General features: G+C 44.5%; 1 protein-coding gene across 1 annotated transcript in view; it reads left to right on the plus strand.

The window, feature by feature from the left end:
• The window catches only part of LOC115083198 (zinc finger protein 585A-like), a 56,174-nt gene extending 35,700 nt beyond the window's left edge, over nt 1–20,474 (plus strand). The window contains exons 6-8 of the mRNA XM_029587004.1: nt 6,284–6,391; nt 16,084–16,191; nt 17,173–20,474. Of these exons, the coding sequence (XP_029442864.1) occupies nt 6,284–6,391; nt 16,084–16,191; nt 17,173–19,934 (2,978 nt within the window). The 3' untranslated portion in view covers nt 19,935–20,474. The remainder of the gene's footprint in view (nt 1–6,283; nt 6,392–16,083; nt 16,192–17,172) is intronic.
• The last annotated feature ends 1,789 nt before the right edge of the window (nt 20,475–22,263 follow it).

A 22,263-nucleotide genomic window follows, 5' to 3' on the forward strand; every position in this document is an offset into this window, starting at 1 on the left:
AAATAAATTGTTCAAAAATTGGAAGAAGGATCCATCTGAAGAAAATAGGAAAAAGCATAAACATTGTCAAGTTAAGTGTAAAACATTGATAAGACAGACGAAGAGAGAATTTGAAATGAAGTTGGCCGTAGAGGCAATAATTCATAATAAAAACTTTTTAAAATATATCCGAAGCAAGAAACCTGTGAGGGAGTCGGTTGGACCGTTAAATGACCAAGGGGGTTAAAGGGGCTCTTAGGGAAGATAAGGCCATTGTAGAAAGACTAAATTAATTCTTTGCTTCTGTGTTTACTAATGAGGATGTTGGAGAGATACCAGTTTCAGAGATGGTTTTCAGGGGTGATGAGTCAGATGAACTGAACCAAATCACTGTGAACCTGGAAGATATAGTAGGCCAGACTGACAAACTAAAGAGTAGCAAATCACCTGGACCGGATGGTATGCATCCTAGGGTTCTGAAGGAACTAAAAAATGAAAGTTCAGATCTATTAGTTAAAATTTGTAACCTATCATTAAAATCATCCATTGTACCTGAAGACTGGAGGGTGGCCAACGTAACTCCAATATTTAAAAAGGGCTCCAGGGGCGATCTGGGAAATTATAGACCAGTGAGCCTGATTGTTTTATGTAAACCGGAGTAATTTGTATTTCTTACAAGAACATCGGTATATAAAAATTAAAAATAAATAAATAAATAAATTTCAGTGCCGGGAAAAATAGTGAAAACTATTCTAAAGATCAAAATCACAGAGCACATAGAAAGACATGGTTTAATGGAACACAGTCAACATGGATTTACCCAAGGGAAGTCTTGCCTCACAAATCTGCTTCATTTTTTTGAAGGGGTTAATAAACATGGATAAAGTTGAACCGGTAGATGCAGTGTATTTAGATTTTATTTATTTATTAGGTTTTATATACCGTCACTAAGACAAGCTTTCATAACGGTTCACAATACAATAAAAAATAACAATAATCAATAATACAATCACAAATGCAGTCATAACACTCATACATAAAATAAGAATTGTTATAAATAATAACTAAAAATGAACATAAGAAAATAAGGCCTAAAAATTCATAAAGTAAACACTGTAGTAAATAAAATAAAAATTCATAAAATAACACTGCTGTAAATAATAACTACAATTAAACATAAAATTAAGGCCTAACAATGTACCATTAAAATACAAATGGATAAAAGACAAATAAAAATATCCATTAGAAACAATAGAAGCAGACTAAAACAGTAAAAGGCATAAAATATGGAATAGAAATGTCATTCAATTTATAAAATGTAGTACAAATAAAATACTTATGATAGAGAAAAATCCACTGAGCATTTTTTTCTACTGATAGGGCCAGATTTTCAAAGGGGTACGCGCGTAAGATACACGCGTACCCCCCGAAAACCTGCCCGAAGTTCCCCCTGTGCGCGCCGAGCCTATGTTTTTCATATTTTCATATGTTCAGAAAGTGTTTGACAAAGTCCCTCATGAGAGGCTTCTAAGAAAACTAAAAAATCATGGGATAAGAGGCAATGTCCTTTCGTGGATTACAAACTGATTAAAAGACAGAAAACAGAGAGTAGGATTAAATGGTCAATTTTCTCAGTGGAAAAGGGTAAACAGTGGAGTGCCTCAAGGATCTGTACTTGGACCGGTGCTTTTCAATATATTTATAAATGATCTGGAAAGGAATACGACAAGTGAGGTTATCAAATTTGCAGATGATACAAAATTATTCAGAGTAAATAAATCACAAGCAGATTCTGATAAATTGCAGGAGGACTTTGCGAGACTGGAAGATTGGGCATCCAAATGGCAGATGAAATTTAATGTCGACAAGTGCAAGGTGTTGCATTTAGGGAAAAATAACCCACGTAGTAGTTACATGATGTTAGGTTCCATATTAGGAGCTACCACCCAGGAAAAAGATCTAGGCACTATCGTGGATAATACATTAAAATCGTTGGTTCAGTGTGCTGCAGCAGTCAAAAAAGCAAACAGAATGTTAGAATTTTTTAGGAAGGGAATGGTGAATACAACGGAAAATGTCATAATACCTCTCTATCGCTCCATGGTGAGTCCACACCTTGAGTACTGTGTATAGTTCTGGTCACCGCACCTCAAAGAAAATATAGTTGCACTGGAGAAGGTACAGAGAAGGGTGACCAAAATGATAAAGGGGATGGAACAGCTCCCCTATGAGAAAATGCTAAAGAGGTTAGGGCTGTTCAGCTTGGAGTTGAGGCGGGATATGAAAGAAGTCTTTAAAATCATGAGAGGTCTTGAACGAGTAGATGTGAATCGGTTATTTACACTTTCAGATAATAGAAGGACTAGGGGGCACTCCATAAATTAGAAAGTAGCACATTTAAGACTAATCGGAGAAAATTCTTTTTCACTCAACGCACAATTAAGCTCTGGAATTTGTGCTAGAGGATGTGGTTAGTGCAGTTAGTGTAGCTGGGTTTAAAAAAGGTTTGGATACGTTCTTGGAGGAGAAGTCCATTAACTGCTATTAATCAAGTTGACTTAGGGAATGGCCACTGCTTTTACTGGCATCAGTAGCATGGGATCTTCTTAGTTTTTGGGTACTTGCCAGGTTCTTGTAGTCTGGTTTGGCCTTTGTTGAAAACAGGATGCTGGGCTTGATAGACCCTTGATCTGACCCAGACTAGCAATTTCTTATGTTCTTAACCGGATAATTCTGAATATTGACACTTATCCAGTTAAGTTAACTGGATAAATAGTGCCGCCCCATCCACCACTTGACTATCTGGCTATCTACTTAGCTGGATAATTGATTTACCCAGCTAACTGGCAGCCGCTGAACATAGCAGGATATTCAGCCACCATCACTTAGCAGCATAAGTCCTTCTTATCTGGCTAAGTTATGTTTCAATATTAGCCTGATAATTAGTAATAATTATGTATATTTTGGGAATCAAGCCACATTCTCAACTTCTCTCTTCTTTTTGATAGCCTATTGGAGAAGTGCCATGGGGAGGGCTACAGACTGACTTTCAGGCGTGGTAGGATCTCTATAGCTCCTGTGCTTTATGGAGTTGTTATTGCAGCAGGCGACTTCCAAGCATATTGAGATGATGATCTCAAATAATAACTAGTCTTTCCCAGCTTCTGAACATGGAAATCCTCACAGTTGTCTCTAGGAGGGAACAGATCTTGACTCTCAGGGTTCTGTTGCATCATTGGCGTGAGCTGTATAGGTTGAGAGGAGAGTATAGTAAGACCCAGTAGAAACAGGCATAGGAATCCTAGTGAATAACCATAGTGGGCAGGTCCCGGCAGAGGACCAGAGCTGATTGTCTAGAATTCCAAAGTATTGATTGCTGGCTTAAAGTAGGCAGTCCAGAAAGCAGTAGCCAATATTTTACCTTTATTGGTTGGGCTCACTGAGAGAACTAGTAGCTCTCAAGTACCTTAGTAAATCAGTCAAATTTGGTCTAGGATGGAGTTGCCATGCAGGACTGAGCAGTAGCTCACATGGCGTGGGATAAATGCTGTGGATCCATAAAGTCTTGAGGATGTGAATGGAATGAAGAGAAGAGGCATGGGGGTGGCTTGCGGGAATGATGGCTACTACCCTTATTCAATAAACATTCACAAGGTTAATGCGACTCCAACAATGCTCTATGCTTCAACAGCAAGAGGAAATGTGGGAAAAAAGATCTGCATTTACAAATAAGCATGGAAGTAGCTTGCTTGTTGCGGCGGTACTACCCTGAACCAATCAAGCCTGATACTTCACTTTGAATACATATACAGGGCAGCTCACTGCTTCAACGGCAGGAGGGAATGAAGAAAAGTGGATTTATATTCAGACAACAACCGATAAGGACTAAATTGCACAGGCTGGGTAAACAAATAGGCGAGGGAGTAGCTTGCTTATTGCGGCAGTTACTACCCCTAACCATTTAGGCTTGATACTTCACATTGATGCAGCTCCAGCACTGCTCTCTACATCAGTGGCAGGGGTGTAAGAAAATTAGAACCAAAAAGTTAACAATAAGGGCCCTGACCTCAGCGGTCAGAGTAACAGATAAGTATGAGAAAAATAAGTACGAAAGCTTGCTGGGCAGACTGGATGGGCATTTGGTCTTCTTCTGCCGTCATTTCTATGTTTCTATGGCCAACCCTTCATTCTATGAATGAGGATTTGGAGTTTCCACTCTGAAGGCCCTGACTTGTAAGGGCTGGCAGAAATGGCTTTGCTCTACTAGGGGGTAATGCGCTTCATAAGATGTTTTTAAGTCAACCCCATTAAGTTCTTAGATGAACAAGTTCTTAGGCTGAAAAGAAAAAGCAAGAACCAGGGAGTTAAGATTTTCATGGAGGACCATGGATGACATTCAGTCTTTGGAGGATATATCAGCTGGAAATTCGTACATTCCCTGGACTTAGTCTGGGAGGTGCACACTCCTTTACCTTAGTCAAATAATTTTTCCATAGAAGATCCATGGCATTCTCTTTCCAAACTTGGCTATTAAGACAACCAGGCTATGTTGGGAGGATAGTTAATGACATGGGTTATGTCCACTTAAAAGCACCCGCAACATGCAAATGCATGTTGATGGCCCTATTAGGTATTCCCGTGCGATTCAGTAAGTAAAATGGGCAGCCAGATGCCAGAAATTAGCAACTACCCAAAGTTAGGTGCTAATTTCTCCAGGCACCGGGAAAGTGCACAGAAAAGCAGTAAAAACTGCTTTTCTGTGCACCCTCCAACTTAATATCATGGCAATATTAAGTCAGAGGTCCCGAAAGTTTAAAAAAGTAAAAAAGAAAAAAAAAATTGAAATTGGCCCGCGGCTCGCGGGTTGAAAACCGGATGCTCAATTTTTCTGGTGTCCGGTTTCCGAACTTGTGGCTGTCAGCGGGCTTGAGAACCGACGCCGGCAAAATTGAGCGTCGGCTGTCAAACCCGCTGACAGCCGCCGCTCCTGTCTGAAAAGAGGCACTAGGGATGCGGTAGTGTCCCTAACTCCTCTTTTTACCGCCAGCCCTAATTTAAATAAAGGCCACTTTCCTGTGCGTGCGCCGGGAGAGCGGGCGCTCGCCCGCTCTCCCGCGTTTTTTACTGTATCGGCCTGATTATTTCTTATGACTTGTATCTCTTCTTGAGCTCCAGGGGAACCTTATGCTTAGAAACCCAACAGCGAGTACTTTGTTGTCCATGCTGAAAGCAGCCTAATTGTTAACCTGCAGTAGGAATACTTCTTCCTGGGCGAGTAACCAGGGCATGAACATTTGTGATGGTTTCAGGTTTTGGTTATAATGATGATTGAGAAACCAAAACTAACAATTGCCTGTGGTTGTTTTAGCTTTGGCATAGAATACTGAAGAGCTGAGGCAGCTCCAGACCCTTATTTGGGGAGTGAAGTCAGCTCTGAGCTTTTGTCTCTGCTTCCATTTGCTGGCCAGAGGACATAGCACACTTGTCTGGACTGGTCTGTCAGGATTCAAGGAAAGGCAATTAGCAGGTAGGAACTAAATTGAACCGTCTGATTTCTAAACGTTGTTATGTGGATAATTTGTTCTGTTTATATTATTTCTGTTTTTCATTTTTTTTCAGGGTTCTTTATTTTTGTCTTTTATTCCTTTCTTCCCCTTTCTCTCATTCTCCCCCACTGTTTCAGATTAGTCTGTCTCTCGTCCCAAAGGCACCTCTTCTTCTTTCACTCTCCATCCATCTCCAGTCTGTCCTGGGTTTTCTCCCTCTCTTCCCATCTCCCTCTGTCTCTGTATCTTAGACTTTTCAACGGCTCCTGGTCTCCCGTCTCCCTTAAAATGTTCACCCTTCCTTCTGTCTCTCACTCTTTCTCACCTCCCTCGCTGATGCCCCATAGTGCTGTCCCTTCTCCCTCCCAGCAGGATGTGGTTGGTATTTATTTTCTGGGAGTCCTGTAGTGCTGGCATCTGTAAGCGGGAAGGCAGGGTGGCCCACACTGGAATAAAATTGAGAAAAGGAGGCAGAATGACCATACAGGCATAGGGAGGGAGGGAGGATTCCTCAACAAATGGAATATTCTGCAGCAATTTTCATTACTAAGGTATTGTGGGAATCTGTGTGCATTCCCTGTCATGATTCCTTTTCACTGCTTCAGAGAGTTTTTAACGCTTTCTTCCTGGATACTTTCATTTTCAGAGCTCAAAGCATTGCTATTATCTCAATTTTAGCCAGATGTTACTTTTCTTGGGTCAATGCCCAAGACTGTTAGTTTAAAAACTGATACTATTTTCCAATTTTTTTCCAACAGGCAGCAGAGATTACAATTCTGACCCCACAGTAGAGATCCTGAAAATGGAAGCGCTTCAGGTCAGCGAGCAGCCGCAGAGAGGACTGGAGAATACCGACACCAAGAGTGGTGAGCACAGAATTCCTTTATAATAAAATTCTTACTGTATGCTGTGGAATATTCCAGACTTTACACTTAGAGTGTTACGCCCGTCGGTCACAGACAGCTGCGACCACTAATGCTCACCTCTTTCTTTGCTGCATTGACACAGTTGGGGAGAGTGGCAGCCTCCGCCAGCTACCGCCGACCTGCCTGGCATCCCCGGGACGATGTGGGTGCTGCCGACCGCCATCTTGCCTTCGGAATGACTTAGGCGCGCGCACGCGCACACGGGTCAGTCTTAAACACGTCATGGCGGGAACGTCGGGGGCGTCCCCTCCGGATGACGTCTTCACTCCATGATACTTAAGCTGGCTGGCCCTGCCTATTGACGACTTGGCAACGAGTTCCCTCATTGCTGAATCCGCTTCGCTCACTAGGGACCTCCCATTCCAGTTCCTGCACTTTTGTCGTGAGACACTCTGGGTACCCGCTCCTCAGGAGCCCTTCCTTGTCTCTGGCAATCCGCTCCTCGGAAGGCCTTCTTGCCTTGGACTGCTGCCTATCCCCGTTCCCCGGGGCCTCTGCTGGAACAAACTTCACTGTGAGTACCTTGACTCTACGGATCACTACTGTACCATCTCTAGTGTGGAATCCTTTCCGGTGTACCCCGTACTGCGGGACACTACCATACCATCTCTAGTGTGGAATCCTCTCCGATGTACCCCACGCTGCAGGCCACTACCGTACCATTGCTAGTGTGGAATCCTCTCCGGTGTACCCCGTGCTGCGGGCCACTACTGTACCATCTCCAATTGGAAACCTCTGCGGTGTACCTCGTGCTGTGGACCTCTACTGAGAGATACTCACCGGTGTACCCCGTGCTGCGGGCCACTACCGTACCATCTCCAATTGGAAACCTCTGCGGTGTACCTTGTGCTGTGGACCTCTACTGAGAGACCCTCACCGGTGTACCCCGTGCTGCGGGCCACTACCGTATCATCTGTAAGTAAGGAGCCCCTTCGATGTACCCTGCACTGCTGACCACTACCAAGTCATCACTACAGTGGAACCTCTTCGGTGTACCCCGCTCTACGGATCATTGCCGGATCTCCACTATTGAGGTATTCCCTCTGGGCATACCCAACCCCACTGACTTTGTGACTGTCTCCTGCACTCCTCGGGCAGTGCCTCTCTCTCTCTTTCTAGTTACCTTTTGCTGCTCAGTAATTCAACACTAACCGTCCCACTCACGGCTATGACACGAAAGGGAGCCAATCCATCCCATTGGTCACCCGAAGCCGTGTCCACCTTCAGGGAGCTTAAGAAGGCATGCCTGCGTCATCCTGATCCCAGATGACCCTTCATCGTCGAAGTAGACACTTCTGACGTCGGTGTTGGTGCAGTTCTCAGCCAGCATTCTACTAACCACACCTTGCACCCATGCTAGTTCTTCTCCCGACGCTTCTCTCTGGCTGAGCGTAATTACGGAATTGGGGACAAAGAATTGCTGGCAATCAAACTAACCTTTGAAGAGTGACGCCCCTGGCTCGAGGGAGCACAACACCAAATAACAGTGTACACTGATCACAAGAACCTCGAATACCTATACCACGCTCAACGCCTTAACCACAGGCAGACCCGCTGGTCTCTTTTTTTTTACTCTATTTAATTTCCTACTTCGATACCGACCAGCTAATAAGAATGTCCGAGCAGATGCCCTCTCTCTTTAGTTCACCACTGATGATGTCCCGGATGCCCCTCGGCACATCATCGACCCGACTAAAGTACTCCTCTCCGCCACACACATGGTACCATCTGGGAAGACGGTGGTTCCCCGACCTCTTCGTAGGAAGGATCCTCCACTGGGCACATGATTCCTTACTTGCTGATCATTTCGGACAAGCTAGAACACTCATGACACTCCAGAGGTTCTGTTGGTGGCCAACCATGAAGAAGGACACTCAAGCATATGTGGAATCATGTCCCACTTGCGCCCGTCAAAAGCCACCGGCAGGTCATCCTTGGGGCATCCTACAGCCTCTTCCTGCACCTAGTGAGCCGTGGACACACATATCCACAGATTTTATTGTGGACCTACCCCCTTCCAGTGGCAATAACACCATCTGGGTCACTGTGGACCGCTTTTTGAAGATGGCTCACTTCGTGGTGTTACCCGCCCTTCCTTTAGCCCTGGAGCTAGCTAAGCTATTTATTCGTCACATCTTCCGCCTTCATGGACTCCTGAGGCACATCCTCTCGGATAGGGGTGTCCAATTCATGGCCAAGTTTTGGAGATCGCTTTGTAAAAAATTTGACATCACCCTGGACCTTACATCGGCCTATCACCCACAGGCCAATGGACAGACAGAAAGGACAAACTGCACCCTGAAGCAGTTTCTTCAGGCATACATGAACTCTCGGCAGAACTACTGGTCCGACTTATTGCCATGGGCCGAGTTCGCCCTGAACTCCCATCAGTCTGCGTCTACTGGATCATCCCCCTTCCAAGTAGTGTACGGACGTCAGCCTCTGCCTCCTCTTCCAATATCTCTGTCTATATACCTTCTCCGGCAGCATAAGCCTCTGCTCAAGAACTGCATCAACTTTGGGAGCATACCAAACAACTTCTGCAACAAGCCGCCCTAAAATCAAAGAAGTTCTACGATGCCCATCATTGGGCAGCTCCTCAGTTGAACGTTGGAGACAAGGTGTGGCTCAGCACCCGCTTTATTCGCTTAAAGTTGCCTTCAGCCCGCTTTGCTCCCAGATACATTGGGCCCTTTCCCGTACTTCGCCGGCTGGGCCTAGTCAGTTACAGCCTTCGTCTACCCACTTCGCTCAAAATTCATAATGCCTTCCACATCTCACTGTTAAAACCACTCATCCTATTGGAATTCTCCAAGAAACCTCCTGAGCCCCAACCTCTAGCTTCGAAAGGTTGAGGACATCTTGGACGTAAGGAAGCACGGAAAGCGTTGGGAATATACGATCTCGTGGGAAGGATTTTGTCCCGAAGAGAACAGCTGGGAGCCTTCTGTTAACATCCTTGACAAGGAGCTGATCAAACAGTTCCATGCTTCACACCCAAGAAAGCCAAAACCCCCGGGGAGGGTTCCTAAGAAGGGGGCTACTGTTATGCCCGTCAGTCACAAATGGCTGCGACCGCTGTTGTTCACCTCATTCTTCACTTCCCTGACTCCATGGGGTAGACTGGCAGCCTCCGCCAGCTGCCGGCGGCCTGCCTACCGTTCCCAGGCCTCCCGGGGCGGTACGGACACCGCTGACTGCCATCTTGCCTTTGGAATCCCTTAAGTGCGCGTGCACACATGGGCCAATCTTAAGCACGTCATGACGGGAACCTCGGGGGAGTCCCCTCCAGATGACGTCATCCCTTCAGGACATTTAAGCCGGCTGGCCCTGCCTACCGATGACTTGGCAAAGAGATCCCTCCTTGCTAAATCCACCTCGCTCCTAGAAGACCCTGCGTTCCAGTTCCTGCTTCCTGGCGTAAGATGTCTCTGGTACCCGCTCCTCGAGGGCCCTCACCTCGTCTCTGGCCATCCGCTCCTCGGAGGGCCTGATGCTTGGAACGTCTGCCTGCCCCGTTCCCTGGAGCTTCCCTGGAACCATCGCTACTCTTTTCGTGAGTACCCCGCTCTGTGGACCACTTCCTGTTCTACCAAGGACCTCTCTGGTGCACCTCGCTCTGCGGACCATTACCATCTCTATTAAGGACTCCCTCGGGTGTATCCCACTCTGCGGGCCTTTACCAACTCTACTGAGGACTTCATCGTTGTCCTCCACTCCGCGGACCGTTATCATCTCTTCTGAGGATCTCTCACCGATGTACCCTGCTCCACCGACCATTACCATCTCTACTAAGGACCTCATCAGCAAACCCCGCTCTGCGGTCCTCCGCTCTGCTGAGGACCTTCTTCTATGTACCCCATTTCACGGGCCACTACCATCTTTACCGAAGACCTCTTCGGTGTACCCCGCTTCATGGGCCACTATCATCTCTACTGAAGACCTCATCGGTGTACCCCACTCTGCGAACCATTACCAACTCTACGGAGGTATCCTTTCTGGGTATCCCCCATTCCACTGACCCTGGGTCTCTGGGTCTGTGAGACCTCCTCTCTGGCACCCCCTGCTCCACGGGTAAGGCCACTCTATCTCCTTAATAAAGACTCTAGACTGATACTGTGTCTGATGTCACCTGAGACCTTGACTCCCGACGGTGAGGCTCATGGGGCTCCTCCCTGTGGGCAGTACCATCTCTCACCTCGGCCCAGGGCCCACATACTAACTAATCCTAACAGGATCATTCCGACCCATCTTGGATCTCAAGAACGTCAACCGTCATCTGCGGATACTACACATCTGCATGGAGACTCTTCATTCAGTCATAATGGCAGTACAACTAGGAGCGTTTCTGACCTCCCTGGACCTCTCTGAAGCCTACCTTCACATTCCAGTCCATCAAGATCATCAGCGTTTTCTACGCTTTGTGATACTGGGTCACCATTACCAGTTCCGAGTGCTACCTTTTGGCCTGGCAACTACCCCCAGAACATTCTCCAAAATCATGATGGTGGTGGCGGCAACACTGAGGAAGGAAGGGATCTTGGTACACACTTACCTGGACGACTGGCTGATCAGGGCAAAGTTTTCGGAAGAGAACCAACAGGTGACCAGCAGAGTCAAAAGCCTACTGCAGGAACTCGGTTGGGTCGTGAACACGGGCAAGTGCAGTCTGCAGCCCTCTTAATCCCTGGAATACCTGGGGGCCCGTTTCGACACCAAACAGAACAAAGTCTTCCTTCCTCCCCTGAGGAGAAGGAAACTGATGGAACAATTACGACGAATGATGACCAAGGCATGCCCCAAGTTATGGGACTATCTTCAAGTCCTCAGCCTCATGGCATCAACCCTGGAGGTAGTTCCGTGGGCAAGGGCCCACATGTGACCACTTCAGCGCTCCTTACTGTCACGATGGAACCCACTGTCCCAGGACTACTCAATCCGCCTCCATCTACCAGCAGAGCTATGTTCTCAGCTTCAGTGGTGGCTACAGGAAGATCACCTAAGCAGAGAAGTAAACCTATCCCCACCAAACTGGATCTTGCTCACTACAGATGCGAGCCTGTGAGGGTGGGGAGCCCACTGTCAAGAACTGACGGCCCAGGGACAATGGGACAAGGAAGAGGCGGAATGGAACATAAACCGCCTGGAAGCTCGAGCAGTCAGACTAGCATGCCTGCGATTCAACCACAGACTCCGAGCCAAAGCGATTTGAGTAATGTCGGACAACGCTAAAATGGTAGCTTACATCAACTGCCAGGGAGGAACCAGGAGCCAGCAGATGTCTCTGGAGATAGACCCTCTCATAACATGGGCAGAGATAAACCTACAAGGGATATCGGCCTCCCATATCGCAGGAAAGACAACCTCTCAGCAGACTTCCTCAGCAGAGAGAGAGCCTGGACCCGGGGCATGGACGCTGTCGACCACAGCCTTCCAGCTGATAGTAAATTGCCGGGGCCTCCCAGCCATGGATCTACTGGCCTCATATCTCAGTGCCCAAGTCCCCAGGTTCTTCAGCTGCAGATGAGAGCCACACTGCCAAGGAATAGACGCTCTCGTCCATACTTGGCCAGAAGAAGACTTACTATATGCCTTCCCCCCATGGCTGCTACTGCTACTATCCGCAAGATAGAACATCACAGGGGACTAGTTCTACTAGTGGCCCCAGATTGGCCAAAATGCCCATGGAACACAGACATGCAAAACTCCTTGTGGGGAGCCCTCTGTGCCTACCTCCACACAGGGACCTTCTCCGACAGGATCCGATACATCACGAAAATCCGTCTCGATTCTCTCTTACGGTCTGGCCCTTGAGAGGACTCACCTGAAGAAGCGCAGTTACTCAAAGACGGTGATTGACACCCTGATTTGGGATTGCTATCTCCAATCATTGCCGCATTGTTCCCAGAGTCTCATTGTGAATGCTTGACCCCTCTTCTGCAGTGCACTGATGCTGTATTTCACAGTTTTCTTAACTGAAGGGTACTCATTGACCTGAGAGAGCGTGGGAGTGTGGGGGGGGGGGGGGGGGGGGGGGGGGGGGTAAGGGGAGGGTTTGTTTCCATTGTAAGGTCACTACATATTGTAAAGTGTAAATTGCTTTGATGTTGTGTTCACCTGCTGGGAGGGCTGCATATCCCTCAGCAGGCGATGTTTTTACTTATGTAATAAAATTGTTGAAGCATAGATACCGATGACAAGGTAAGATCTGCCCAGCAGCACAGCAGACCAAACCAGGAAGGAGGAGGAAGAAGAGGAAAAAGACGGAGAAGTGCTGACATCCCAGAGGGTCCCAGCAGTAAAGAGGCACACCATGCTAAAAAATGTTTCCAGTTAGTCAAAAGACTTCTGATACAACTAAATTTCAGATAATATAAATCTCAGATGGGGTTTCGATTTGCCTGTTTAGACCTATTTGACCAGCTTCACAGGGTAAGCAGTGAATGTGGTGAACTTGTATAATAAATCTTCCATGATTCTTCTTCAAGTCTTTATTTTCAATTTTCTTGAAATTACCCAAGAACAACTCTTGTACAGAAAAAAAAAAGATGTTGATACAGAGAATATAACTAACATCATCAAACTAAGTAATAATCATATGGAAATTTTACCATATACAACATCAACAATTATAGGAATTATGGGGGGCAGGATTAGAGCATTTCTGAAAGGTAAACATCATCTTTTAAGAAGAAGCTAATAATCTAGCAGTGCTACAACCATAACTTCATTTAAGCCAATACTATAGTTGAGTTTTTTGGGAATGAGACCTCAAGAAGGCTCTGAGCTGTTCAGGCTCATAGTATACATATTGATTACTTCGATACTTAACAAAACATATACAAGGATATTTTAAGATGTATATCGCCCCTAGCTTGAGAACCTCCGGTCTCATCATGAGAAATTCTTTACACCTTGCTTGTGTAACTTTAATCACATCAGGGTACATCCATATAGGACGACCATAAAAAAGTAATTTTCTATTCCTAAGAAAACCTAAGAACATGGTTTCGTTCTGATAGAAAAGCAAAAGTTATAAATAAAGGTTTCCTTATATTTATTTCTGTCCCACTGGAAGTTTCTATGAAGTTAGTCAAATCCAAGTTAGATGATTGAGGTACCTCCGGACCTGGTTCCTCGGCTGGTGTATTTTGTTGTAAATAATAAACTTTTACTAAAAGCGGAGTAGCAGACTCTGGAATTTTCAAAACTTGATGAAAATACAATTTAACTCTAGAGGGGAAATCTGGCAAATCACAGGGAAATTGAGCGCTCTCAAATTATGAGCTCTCATTGAGTTTTCCAACCCCTCCAACCTTTTATTTGCAGTCTTCTCAGATATTATTAAGTTCTGTGGTATATTCTCAGTTGATTTTACTCTTTTATCCAATTCTTCATACTGTTTATTATAAGTTGTTATTAAATTATAATTCATTACAGTTTGATCTTTTATATCCAGTGATACCTGTGAAAGTGTCTTAATAGATTTCTCAATGGATTTCAAGGCAGTCCAAATTCCTTCCAGAGTTCCATCTTTTAGCGTTGATATTTGTAAACCTGTTGTCAGAGCTCTCAGTTGGCTCCCTCCAGCTTCAAATCTATCGCACATGCTCTGTACAGTTCCTTGTCGGAGGAATCTTAGCTCCTGTTGGTTCTCAATAGAGGAATCCAGGCTTCTCTCCTCCAGAGGTGTTCCCGGTTGCATACCCATCACCTGTCAGCTCTTGGACCGCTCCGGAGCTTCCTGCTGGAACAATGGCTACCACATCACTCTGAACTGCTGTCAGAGGAGTTTCCGCCACTCCCCGATCACTAGGAGCTGTATCACTGATGTTACCCGGATGAGCAGGCCTTCTCGGCTCTCCGGGGCTCGGTGAGATGTCATCGGTCAGGGAGGAGGATGCTTGCTCCTGTGTCATGGCTCCAGCGACCTGGCCCTCCGGCATCGAGGCTGTTGCACCAGCGAAGAATCCCTCAATTCGAGGTTGGGAAGGATCGACCAGGGGTGAGTTTTCCCCTACCCCTCTCAGCCTTCCTTTTCTTTTTGTATGGGGCATTTTGAGGTAAAATTTCAACAAGAAAATGGAACCTCTCCTCGAGCGTCCTCCGCTGACCTGCTAGATGGCGGCCATCTTGCCCCAAATCTTCCATGATTCTATTATTGTATCCTCTTCATTTCAGCTCTGATAAGGTGGGGGTCTAGGATTGGGGGAGATGTTTCCTAGGAGCCCCAGCTTACACAATCATACAAATCAGCCCATTAATATTAAAATGTTGCTGCAAATTGCATAACGTATCATGATTTGCATTAGCCCATAGCAATGAAAACTGTAACTACACTTTGCCTAAGTGCAGTAAAGTTATTATGTTATGTCTCCATAGCTAAATCAAGCCACACTCCAGGATGACGTGCCATGCAGGCCTGACTTCTTCCTGAGTCCCGCACCTCTACCAGGTGCCCTCCCACCCCTAGGCAGCTTTCTCACCTACCTACCAGCTCTCTATCTCCCGCTCTTACCCCATTTCCCAGTCCTCCTATTGCCACTCTGTTCTCACTCCTTTCCCAGCCTCAGGTTTCTGCCTGTCTTTCAGCCCCTCCCCAGCTTCTCATCTACTGTCTTCTGTCTCTGATCCCCTCCCCTGTTGATCAGCCTCTTCCTGGCTCTGTCTCTTATCCACTACCCAGCTTCCCATTCCTCCTGTTTCTCACCCTTCCTTTTCCACTGCCTCTCACTAGTCCTCTGGATTTGTCACACTAACTCTTGTTTGTTCTCCATCCTTCAGCCACCATCTCATACCCACCCACTAATCCCTCCTAGCTGCAGGTCATATCTCCTACTCAAACCATCAGCTCCTTGTCCCACACATCCTCTTTCATAATCCCAGTTCCTGGTCTCACACCCACCAGATGTACACCCCAGCCCCACCAACCCCCAACTCAACCCAGTCTTTGTTCAGCCAATCACCACTGATCTTCCAATTGTTGTTCTCCATACACATCCAACCTTATTCTCCCAATCCCTGGAAATCCATTCCCACCAAATTTCTGTCCCTATTCACTCCCTATGCTTTACTGCCTACTGAATCTCCCAGACCTCATCCACCCATGCCCCAGATACCACTAACACTAATCCCCCCAGTTCCCACTCTTTCCACTCCCAATCTCAGTTCTTGCTCATCCAGTCCCCCAGTTACTTCTTTCTCCACAAACCTACCTACCTCCAATCCATGCTTTCTGCACCTACTTCCAATCTCATGCTCTCTGTTCATTCCCTCCAGCTGCCATGTCACAGTTAGGGGGTTGGATCGCAGCACTGGTAACGATGTCCCTAGAGGTCTGATACATGGGGCTGGTGCTCTTTCTCTTCCCATGTCTCATCCCAACAACTCTCAGCCCCACAGGGTGGTGCAGCATCCCACTACCCCTAGGGCAGTAGCATCTATAGCCATGGCCACATTGGCCATAGGCTAGCGACTGCTCTGACAAAGGGTCATTAATGCCTTCCACCAAGAAACTTTTATTCTAGAGTTCAAAGAATTCCCATCATTTCACTTTTAACTAAGTGTTGCTTTCCATAAGTCAATATCCGTGACTATTAAAAACTTAAGATATTTTCCCATTTTTCTAACAGGGAGCCAAGGTTACTTTCCTGATCCCATGGTAGAGATCCTGAAAATGGAAGAGTTTCATGTCTTTGACCTGCTGGAGGGAAGGAAGCAGAATACGGATGCCAAGTACAGTGAGCAAAATGATTCTTTGTTATGAGTGCTTGCTGTGGAATAGTTAAAACTTTATATACAGAGGCTGAATGTTTTTTAATAACTTTGAAGTTATGTTTTTATCAATATTTCATTAGAATTCAGTTGTCTTAAACTGACAACTAGGAGGTTCAGAGACTCTGGGTTCAGAATGACAACCAGGTCTGTAACAGGGCTTTCCAGAATTTTTGGTTAGTGACTATAATCAAAGTGAAGGGAAACGCCACAGAGACTGGAGGTAAGGATGAGATGCACAGAATCAGTGGAATGAGATCAGGCATAGTCTGTTTCCCTCTGTTTAAATGCTTTTGCCTACCTTTACCTGTTCACAAGCAGTATCACTTCCTATTATATATAATGTAGAGCCTTAGGGGTTGATTTTAAAAGGAGCGCGTACGTGTCCATATGCACGCGGTTCCCGGCGTGCACACATGGACGTGACGATTTTATAACATGCGTGCACATGAGTGCCGGGGACGCAATCTGGCCTCCCCCAGTTCTCTACCCCCCTGCCTAACCTTCTTTCCCTTTCCCCTCTCCATCCTGACCCCTAACCCCAACCTATGTAGTTGACATTTTTTTTATTTTTCCACTTACTGTTCCTCTGGAGCAGAAGCAATTTACACACGCCGGCTGACTGCCGGCGTGCACTTCCCTGGGACAGCGCTAATGGCCGCTGTCCCTGCTGGCCTCCGTCCCTCCCCACCCTGCCCCCACCACCCAGCCTGCCCCCTGGAGAGGCACTTGTGCACATAGTGGGGTTTACGCATTTGGCCGGGCCTGTTTTAAAATGCGCGCAGGGCCCGGCCATGCATGTAAACCCCGTATTTTATGTGCGCAGGCCTTTGAAAACACACCCTTTAAGTAAACTAATTTCTTTAAATAATCATATGGAATATTTCCCTGAATGTGTTCTTCATATTTGGAAAATTAATAAGCAGACTTCTATTTTTACCCAACAGATGATGGATGCAGGAACAGTAGTGAGGATCAGAAAAGGTGTGATGGGCAGCAGAGGGAGGCATGGACACACAGAGACTCTTCAAGAGGTAGCTTAGCTCCTTCAGCTGACTGTGAAGGAGGTGGCAGTAGAGTAACACCATCCAGGGTGAAAGAAAATGCCCAAAAAGGAGAGAAACCAACCACATGGCAGGAACAAGAGAGAAATTCCAACCACTGCCCAAATCTTGAAGAAACTCAGAAACTCAAGGAAGGAGAGAGACCATATGAAAGTGCCGAAACTTGGGAAAACCTTACCATAAACCCATATTCATCTGAGAATCAAGAAAAGGTTGAATATGGAAACAAGTTTACTGAGAGTACAAGCTACACATGTAGGAAAGAATATCAAAGCAGAGAGGGAAAAAATATAGGCCCTGAAAATGAGAAAAGAACCCCTAACAAAGCACAGCTTACAGCATATAGAAAAATTCATATGCTAAAGAAACTTTTAAAATGTACTCAGTGTGAAAAAGGCTTTCCCTGTAGAGTAGAGCTGGAAAAACATGTAAGAATTCACACAAAAGAAAGAACATTTCATTATTCTACCTGTGAAGAAAAATGTAATAGAAAGTCAAATCTGAAAGAATATAAAAAGTTGCATAAAAGAGACAAGCCTTTCAAGTGTACAGATTGTGAAAAATGTTTTACATACAGATCACAACTTACAGTTCATCAGAAACTTCACAAAGGAGAGAAACCATTTAAATGCCCTGAATGTGATAAATGTTTTGGTCACAAATGCAGCCTGCGCGTACATGGAATGACCCACACAGGAGAAAAACCATTTAAATGTTCAGAATGTGAGAAAAGCTTCAGTGTGAAATCTGATCTAACAAAACATGAAAGAATCCACACTGGTGAGAAACCATATAAATGTCCTGAATGTGATAAATGTTTCAGACAAAAATATGGTATAAAAATACATGAAGTTATCCACACTGGAGAAAAACGGTTTAAATGTTCTCAATGTGAGAAATGTTTCAGTCAAAAAAGTGGCCTGCGAATGCATGGAATGACCCATATGGTGGAGAAGCAATTTAAATGTTCTGAATGTGATAAAAGTTTTAGTCAGAAGGTTGGTTTGCGAGCACATGAAATGACACACACAGGGGAGAAACCATTTAAATGTTCTGAATGTGGAAAATCTTTCAGCCACAAATGCAGCCTGCGCATACACGAAATGACACACACAGGAGAAAAACCATTTCAATGTTCTGAATGTCTTAAATGTTTCAGTCAGAAAGGGAAACTGAAAATGCATGAAATGACACACATAAGAGACAAACTATTTAAATGTTCTGAATATGATACATATTTTAGGCATGAAGCAAGCCAGGAACACTTTGAAATGACCCACAAGAGAGAAAAACAATTTAAATGTTCAGAATGTGATAAAAGCTTCATTAAAAAATCTGACCTAAGAATTCATGAAAGAATCCACACTGGAGAGAAACCATATAAATGTTCTGAATGCGATAAATGTTTTAGTAACAAAGGTAACTGCCGACGCCATGAAATGACACACACAGGAGAGAAACCATTTATATGTTCTGAATGTCATAAATGCTTCATTACTAAATATGAGCTCAAAAGACACGGAAGAATCCACACAGGTGAGAAACCATTTAAATGTTCTGAATGTGATAAGAGCTTCAGTAATAAATTTTGCCTAAGGAGACATGAAAACTGGCACAGTGGAGAAAAACTATTAAAATGTTTTGAGTGTGATAAAGGTTTCAGACAGAAATCTGCCTTAAGAATACACAAAAGAATGCATACTGGAGAGAAACCTTTTACATGTTCTGACTGTGATAAATGTTTTAAACACAAGTGTAACCTAAGAAAACATGAAAGAATGCACACTGGAGAGAAACCATTTAAATGTTGTGCATGCGATAAAACATTCACAGGTCAACCGGAACTAAGACGACATGAAAGAATCCACACTGAAGAGAAGCCATTTAGGTGTTCAGAATGTGATAAATGTTTCAAACGGAAAGGCAATCTGAGAGTGCACAAGATGATACACACAGGAGAAAAACCATTTCAGTGTTCTGAGTGTGATAAAAGCTTCAGTAAGAAATCTGGACTAAGAACACATGAAAGAATACACACTGGAGAAAAACCATTTAAATGTTCTGAATGTGATAAATGTTTCAGTCAGACATGCAGCCTTCGGAAACATGAAATGATACACAAAGGAGAAAAACCATTTACATGTTCAGTTTGTGATAAATGTTTCAGTCAGAAAGGCAAATTGAGAATGCATGAAATGACCCACCTACAAGGGAATATTTTTAAATGTTCTGAATGTGATAAATGTTTCAATCAGAAAACCAGCCTGCGAGTACACCAAATGATACACACTGGAGAGAAACCATTTCCATGTTCTGAATGTGATAAAGGCTTCCGGAAGAAATCTGCTCTAAGAAAACACGAGAGAATACACACTGGAGAGAAACCGTTTAAATGTTCTGAATGTGATAAATGTTTCACACAGACATGCAACTTGCGGAAACATGAAATGATACACAAAGGAGAGAAACCATTTAAATGTTTTGAATGTGATAAATCTTTCAATCAGAAAGGTAAACTGATAGTGCACGAAAGGACCCATATGAGAAAGAAACTATTTAAATGTTCTGAATTTGATACATTTTTCAGTCCTAAAGCAAGCCTTCAACAACATGAATTGAACCACAAAAGAGATAAACAATTTTAATGTTCAGAATCTGATAAAAGCTTCTATGTCCCAGAGGGAAAGTGAACCTATAGAATGAGAGATTGAAAATCATAGTTATAAGATTGTTCTCAGTCTGTATAGAAAAGAAAGACTGGTGAAATGGACCAATGCAGATTATGCATTAATGAACTGGAAAAGGTTACATATATCTTATCACTGGATGTGAAGTGCTGATTTCAGAAGGTCTGTATACAGAAAGGCATAATAAGGTGGCATAGCTTATTCATTGGAAACTGTGTGAACCTTATAACATCGATGTACTAAAAAAAAGGGGGAGGGAATCACAACAGTATTAGAATAGAAGACAATGAAGAAGTTGTGATCACTGGGGATATTCCTATTCCCACTGCCAGGAAAATTGATGCTAGATAACTAGATCTTATGGTGAAGAAGTAAAATACAAGAAGGGCATTGCTGATAGAAATATCTGTACTCAGCAACTATTATGTGGATCATATGGAGAAAGCAAAGATTCTTAAGAATCAAGAATTGCAATCAGAGACCAAGAAAATGTGTGCGAAAGATACAGAAATAGTCTCAATTATATTGGGTGCCACTGACCCAATTAAGAATTTCCAAGCATACCTTCCTATGTTGCCTATAAAAATTACACCTTTTGAACTCCAGAAGGAGGCTCTTTCTGGCACAGTGCAAGTACTAAAAATGGCATTGGCAGTAAATTTGAGAAAGTGACATTACGAATGAAGTTTATTCCTGTTAAGGCTTGCACAAAAACAAACCCATTTGGAGACACGGCCCTGAGGGGAAACCATATAAATATTCTGAATATGAAAAAATGATTCAAACAGAAAAACCACCTGAGACTGCATGAAAGGATCCACACACGATCACCAAAATGTGGAATTTGAGCAGGAAGTTGTTTATAAATCTATAAATTTATAATCTATGTTTATAAATATAGGAATAGCAGAAGGTAGAACAATTCAGCACAAATCACCAAGACGGTGACTTTTAAACAGCTGTGCGGTCTTGCAATTTCCCAGCCGTAATCACAATCCTCTTGCGATTTAATAACTTTAAATAATTTTGTATCATCAGCAAATTAGATCACCTCACTCATTCTCATTGCTAGGTCATTTATGAATATGTTAAAAAGCAGTGGCCTGGGGAGGTACTAGAGATGCACTGAGCTGAACAGACATGTTCCTGTCAGGTTCGTGTGGCCACCGCTTATTTATCCTGAATTTCATCAAATTTCAGTGTAATGAAACTCACTTGATGCTCCAGGAGCCTTCCAAAAATTCTCTGCCTGAACTTTGGGTCGATCAAGGAGTTATGCCGAAGCAAGCAGTGAGTAGAAAGTGTCTTGTTGAAAAAAAAAAAAGTCACATGGTGAACAAGCCTCTGACGGAGAAATGGAAATGGTGGATACTGCACTCACACCCCTGAAACTATAGAGATGATCAAGGGGGGTCATGGAAAGTCTCGTTGGGAAGATACACACCTCGCTAGAGGCTAAGCTGGAATCGGTGGCCCAGTTCACAAGTCTGGTCTCTTCCATGGGCGAGACTCGGCATGCATAGAGGCCGTAGGAAGCAGGGTGGAAGAAGTGGACCTTTCACTCACAAAGTGTGCCAAAAAAATCAATGTGCTGGAACACCAGTCTAAGGCTCTGCAGGAGAAACATGACGACCTTGACAATGGGAGTCGCAGGAATAATATCTGGCTTATTGGACTGCCTGAAAAAGTGGAGGGGTCCAATCCTGTTGGGTGTTTCGCTAAAAGGCTGCCGGAGCGCCTAAATACGGCGTTGGGGGCTGGAGGGCACTGAGATCAACAGAGCACACAGGGTTCTGGCACCGAGAGCAGGGACCAATAATAGGCCTCAGGCTGTCTTGATCAGGGGGTGCAATTTCTTGGATAAACTTCCGGCTTCCAGAGGCTGTGCAGAAGTCTGACAAAATTACATTTCAGAACGTTTGTCTCTACCTTTCTCAGGGCTTCATCGGCTGACCTGCAGCGTAAACGTCAGAGTTACAATGAGGTGAAAAAAGGGGCTGCGGGGCAAATATGCTCTTCTGTATCCCACTCGGCTAAAGGTGTTTCACGAGGGCAAGGCTCAGATCTTTGCGGCCGTTAAGGATGCGTTGGAGTTTGTGAGATCAGAGAAAAGGTAACAAGCAACGCCGCGGATATAATGGATACTTGGATTATCCAGTAGAGATCCTCATTGGTTTCTGTTGTTGGCACAAGGAACGTTTAGCAACCTTCCCAAAATGAAAATCTTTTTTTTTTTTTTTTAAATAACTTATTTTATTATCTTTGGACTGCTCTGAACTGCTACTTG

This window comes from Rhinatrema bivittatum, chromosome 2, assembly GCF_901001135.1.
Source record: "Rhinatrema bivittatum chromosome 2, aRhiBiv1.1, whole genome shotgun sequence".
Lineage (NCBI taxonomy): Eukaryota > Metazoa > Chordata > Amphibia > Gymnophiona > Rhinatrematidae > Rhinatrema > Rhinatrema bivittatum.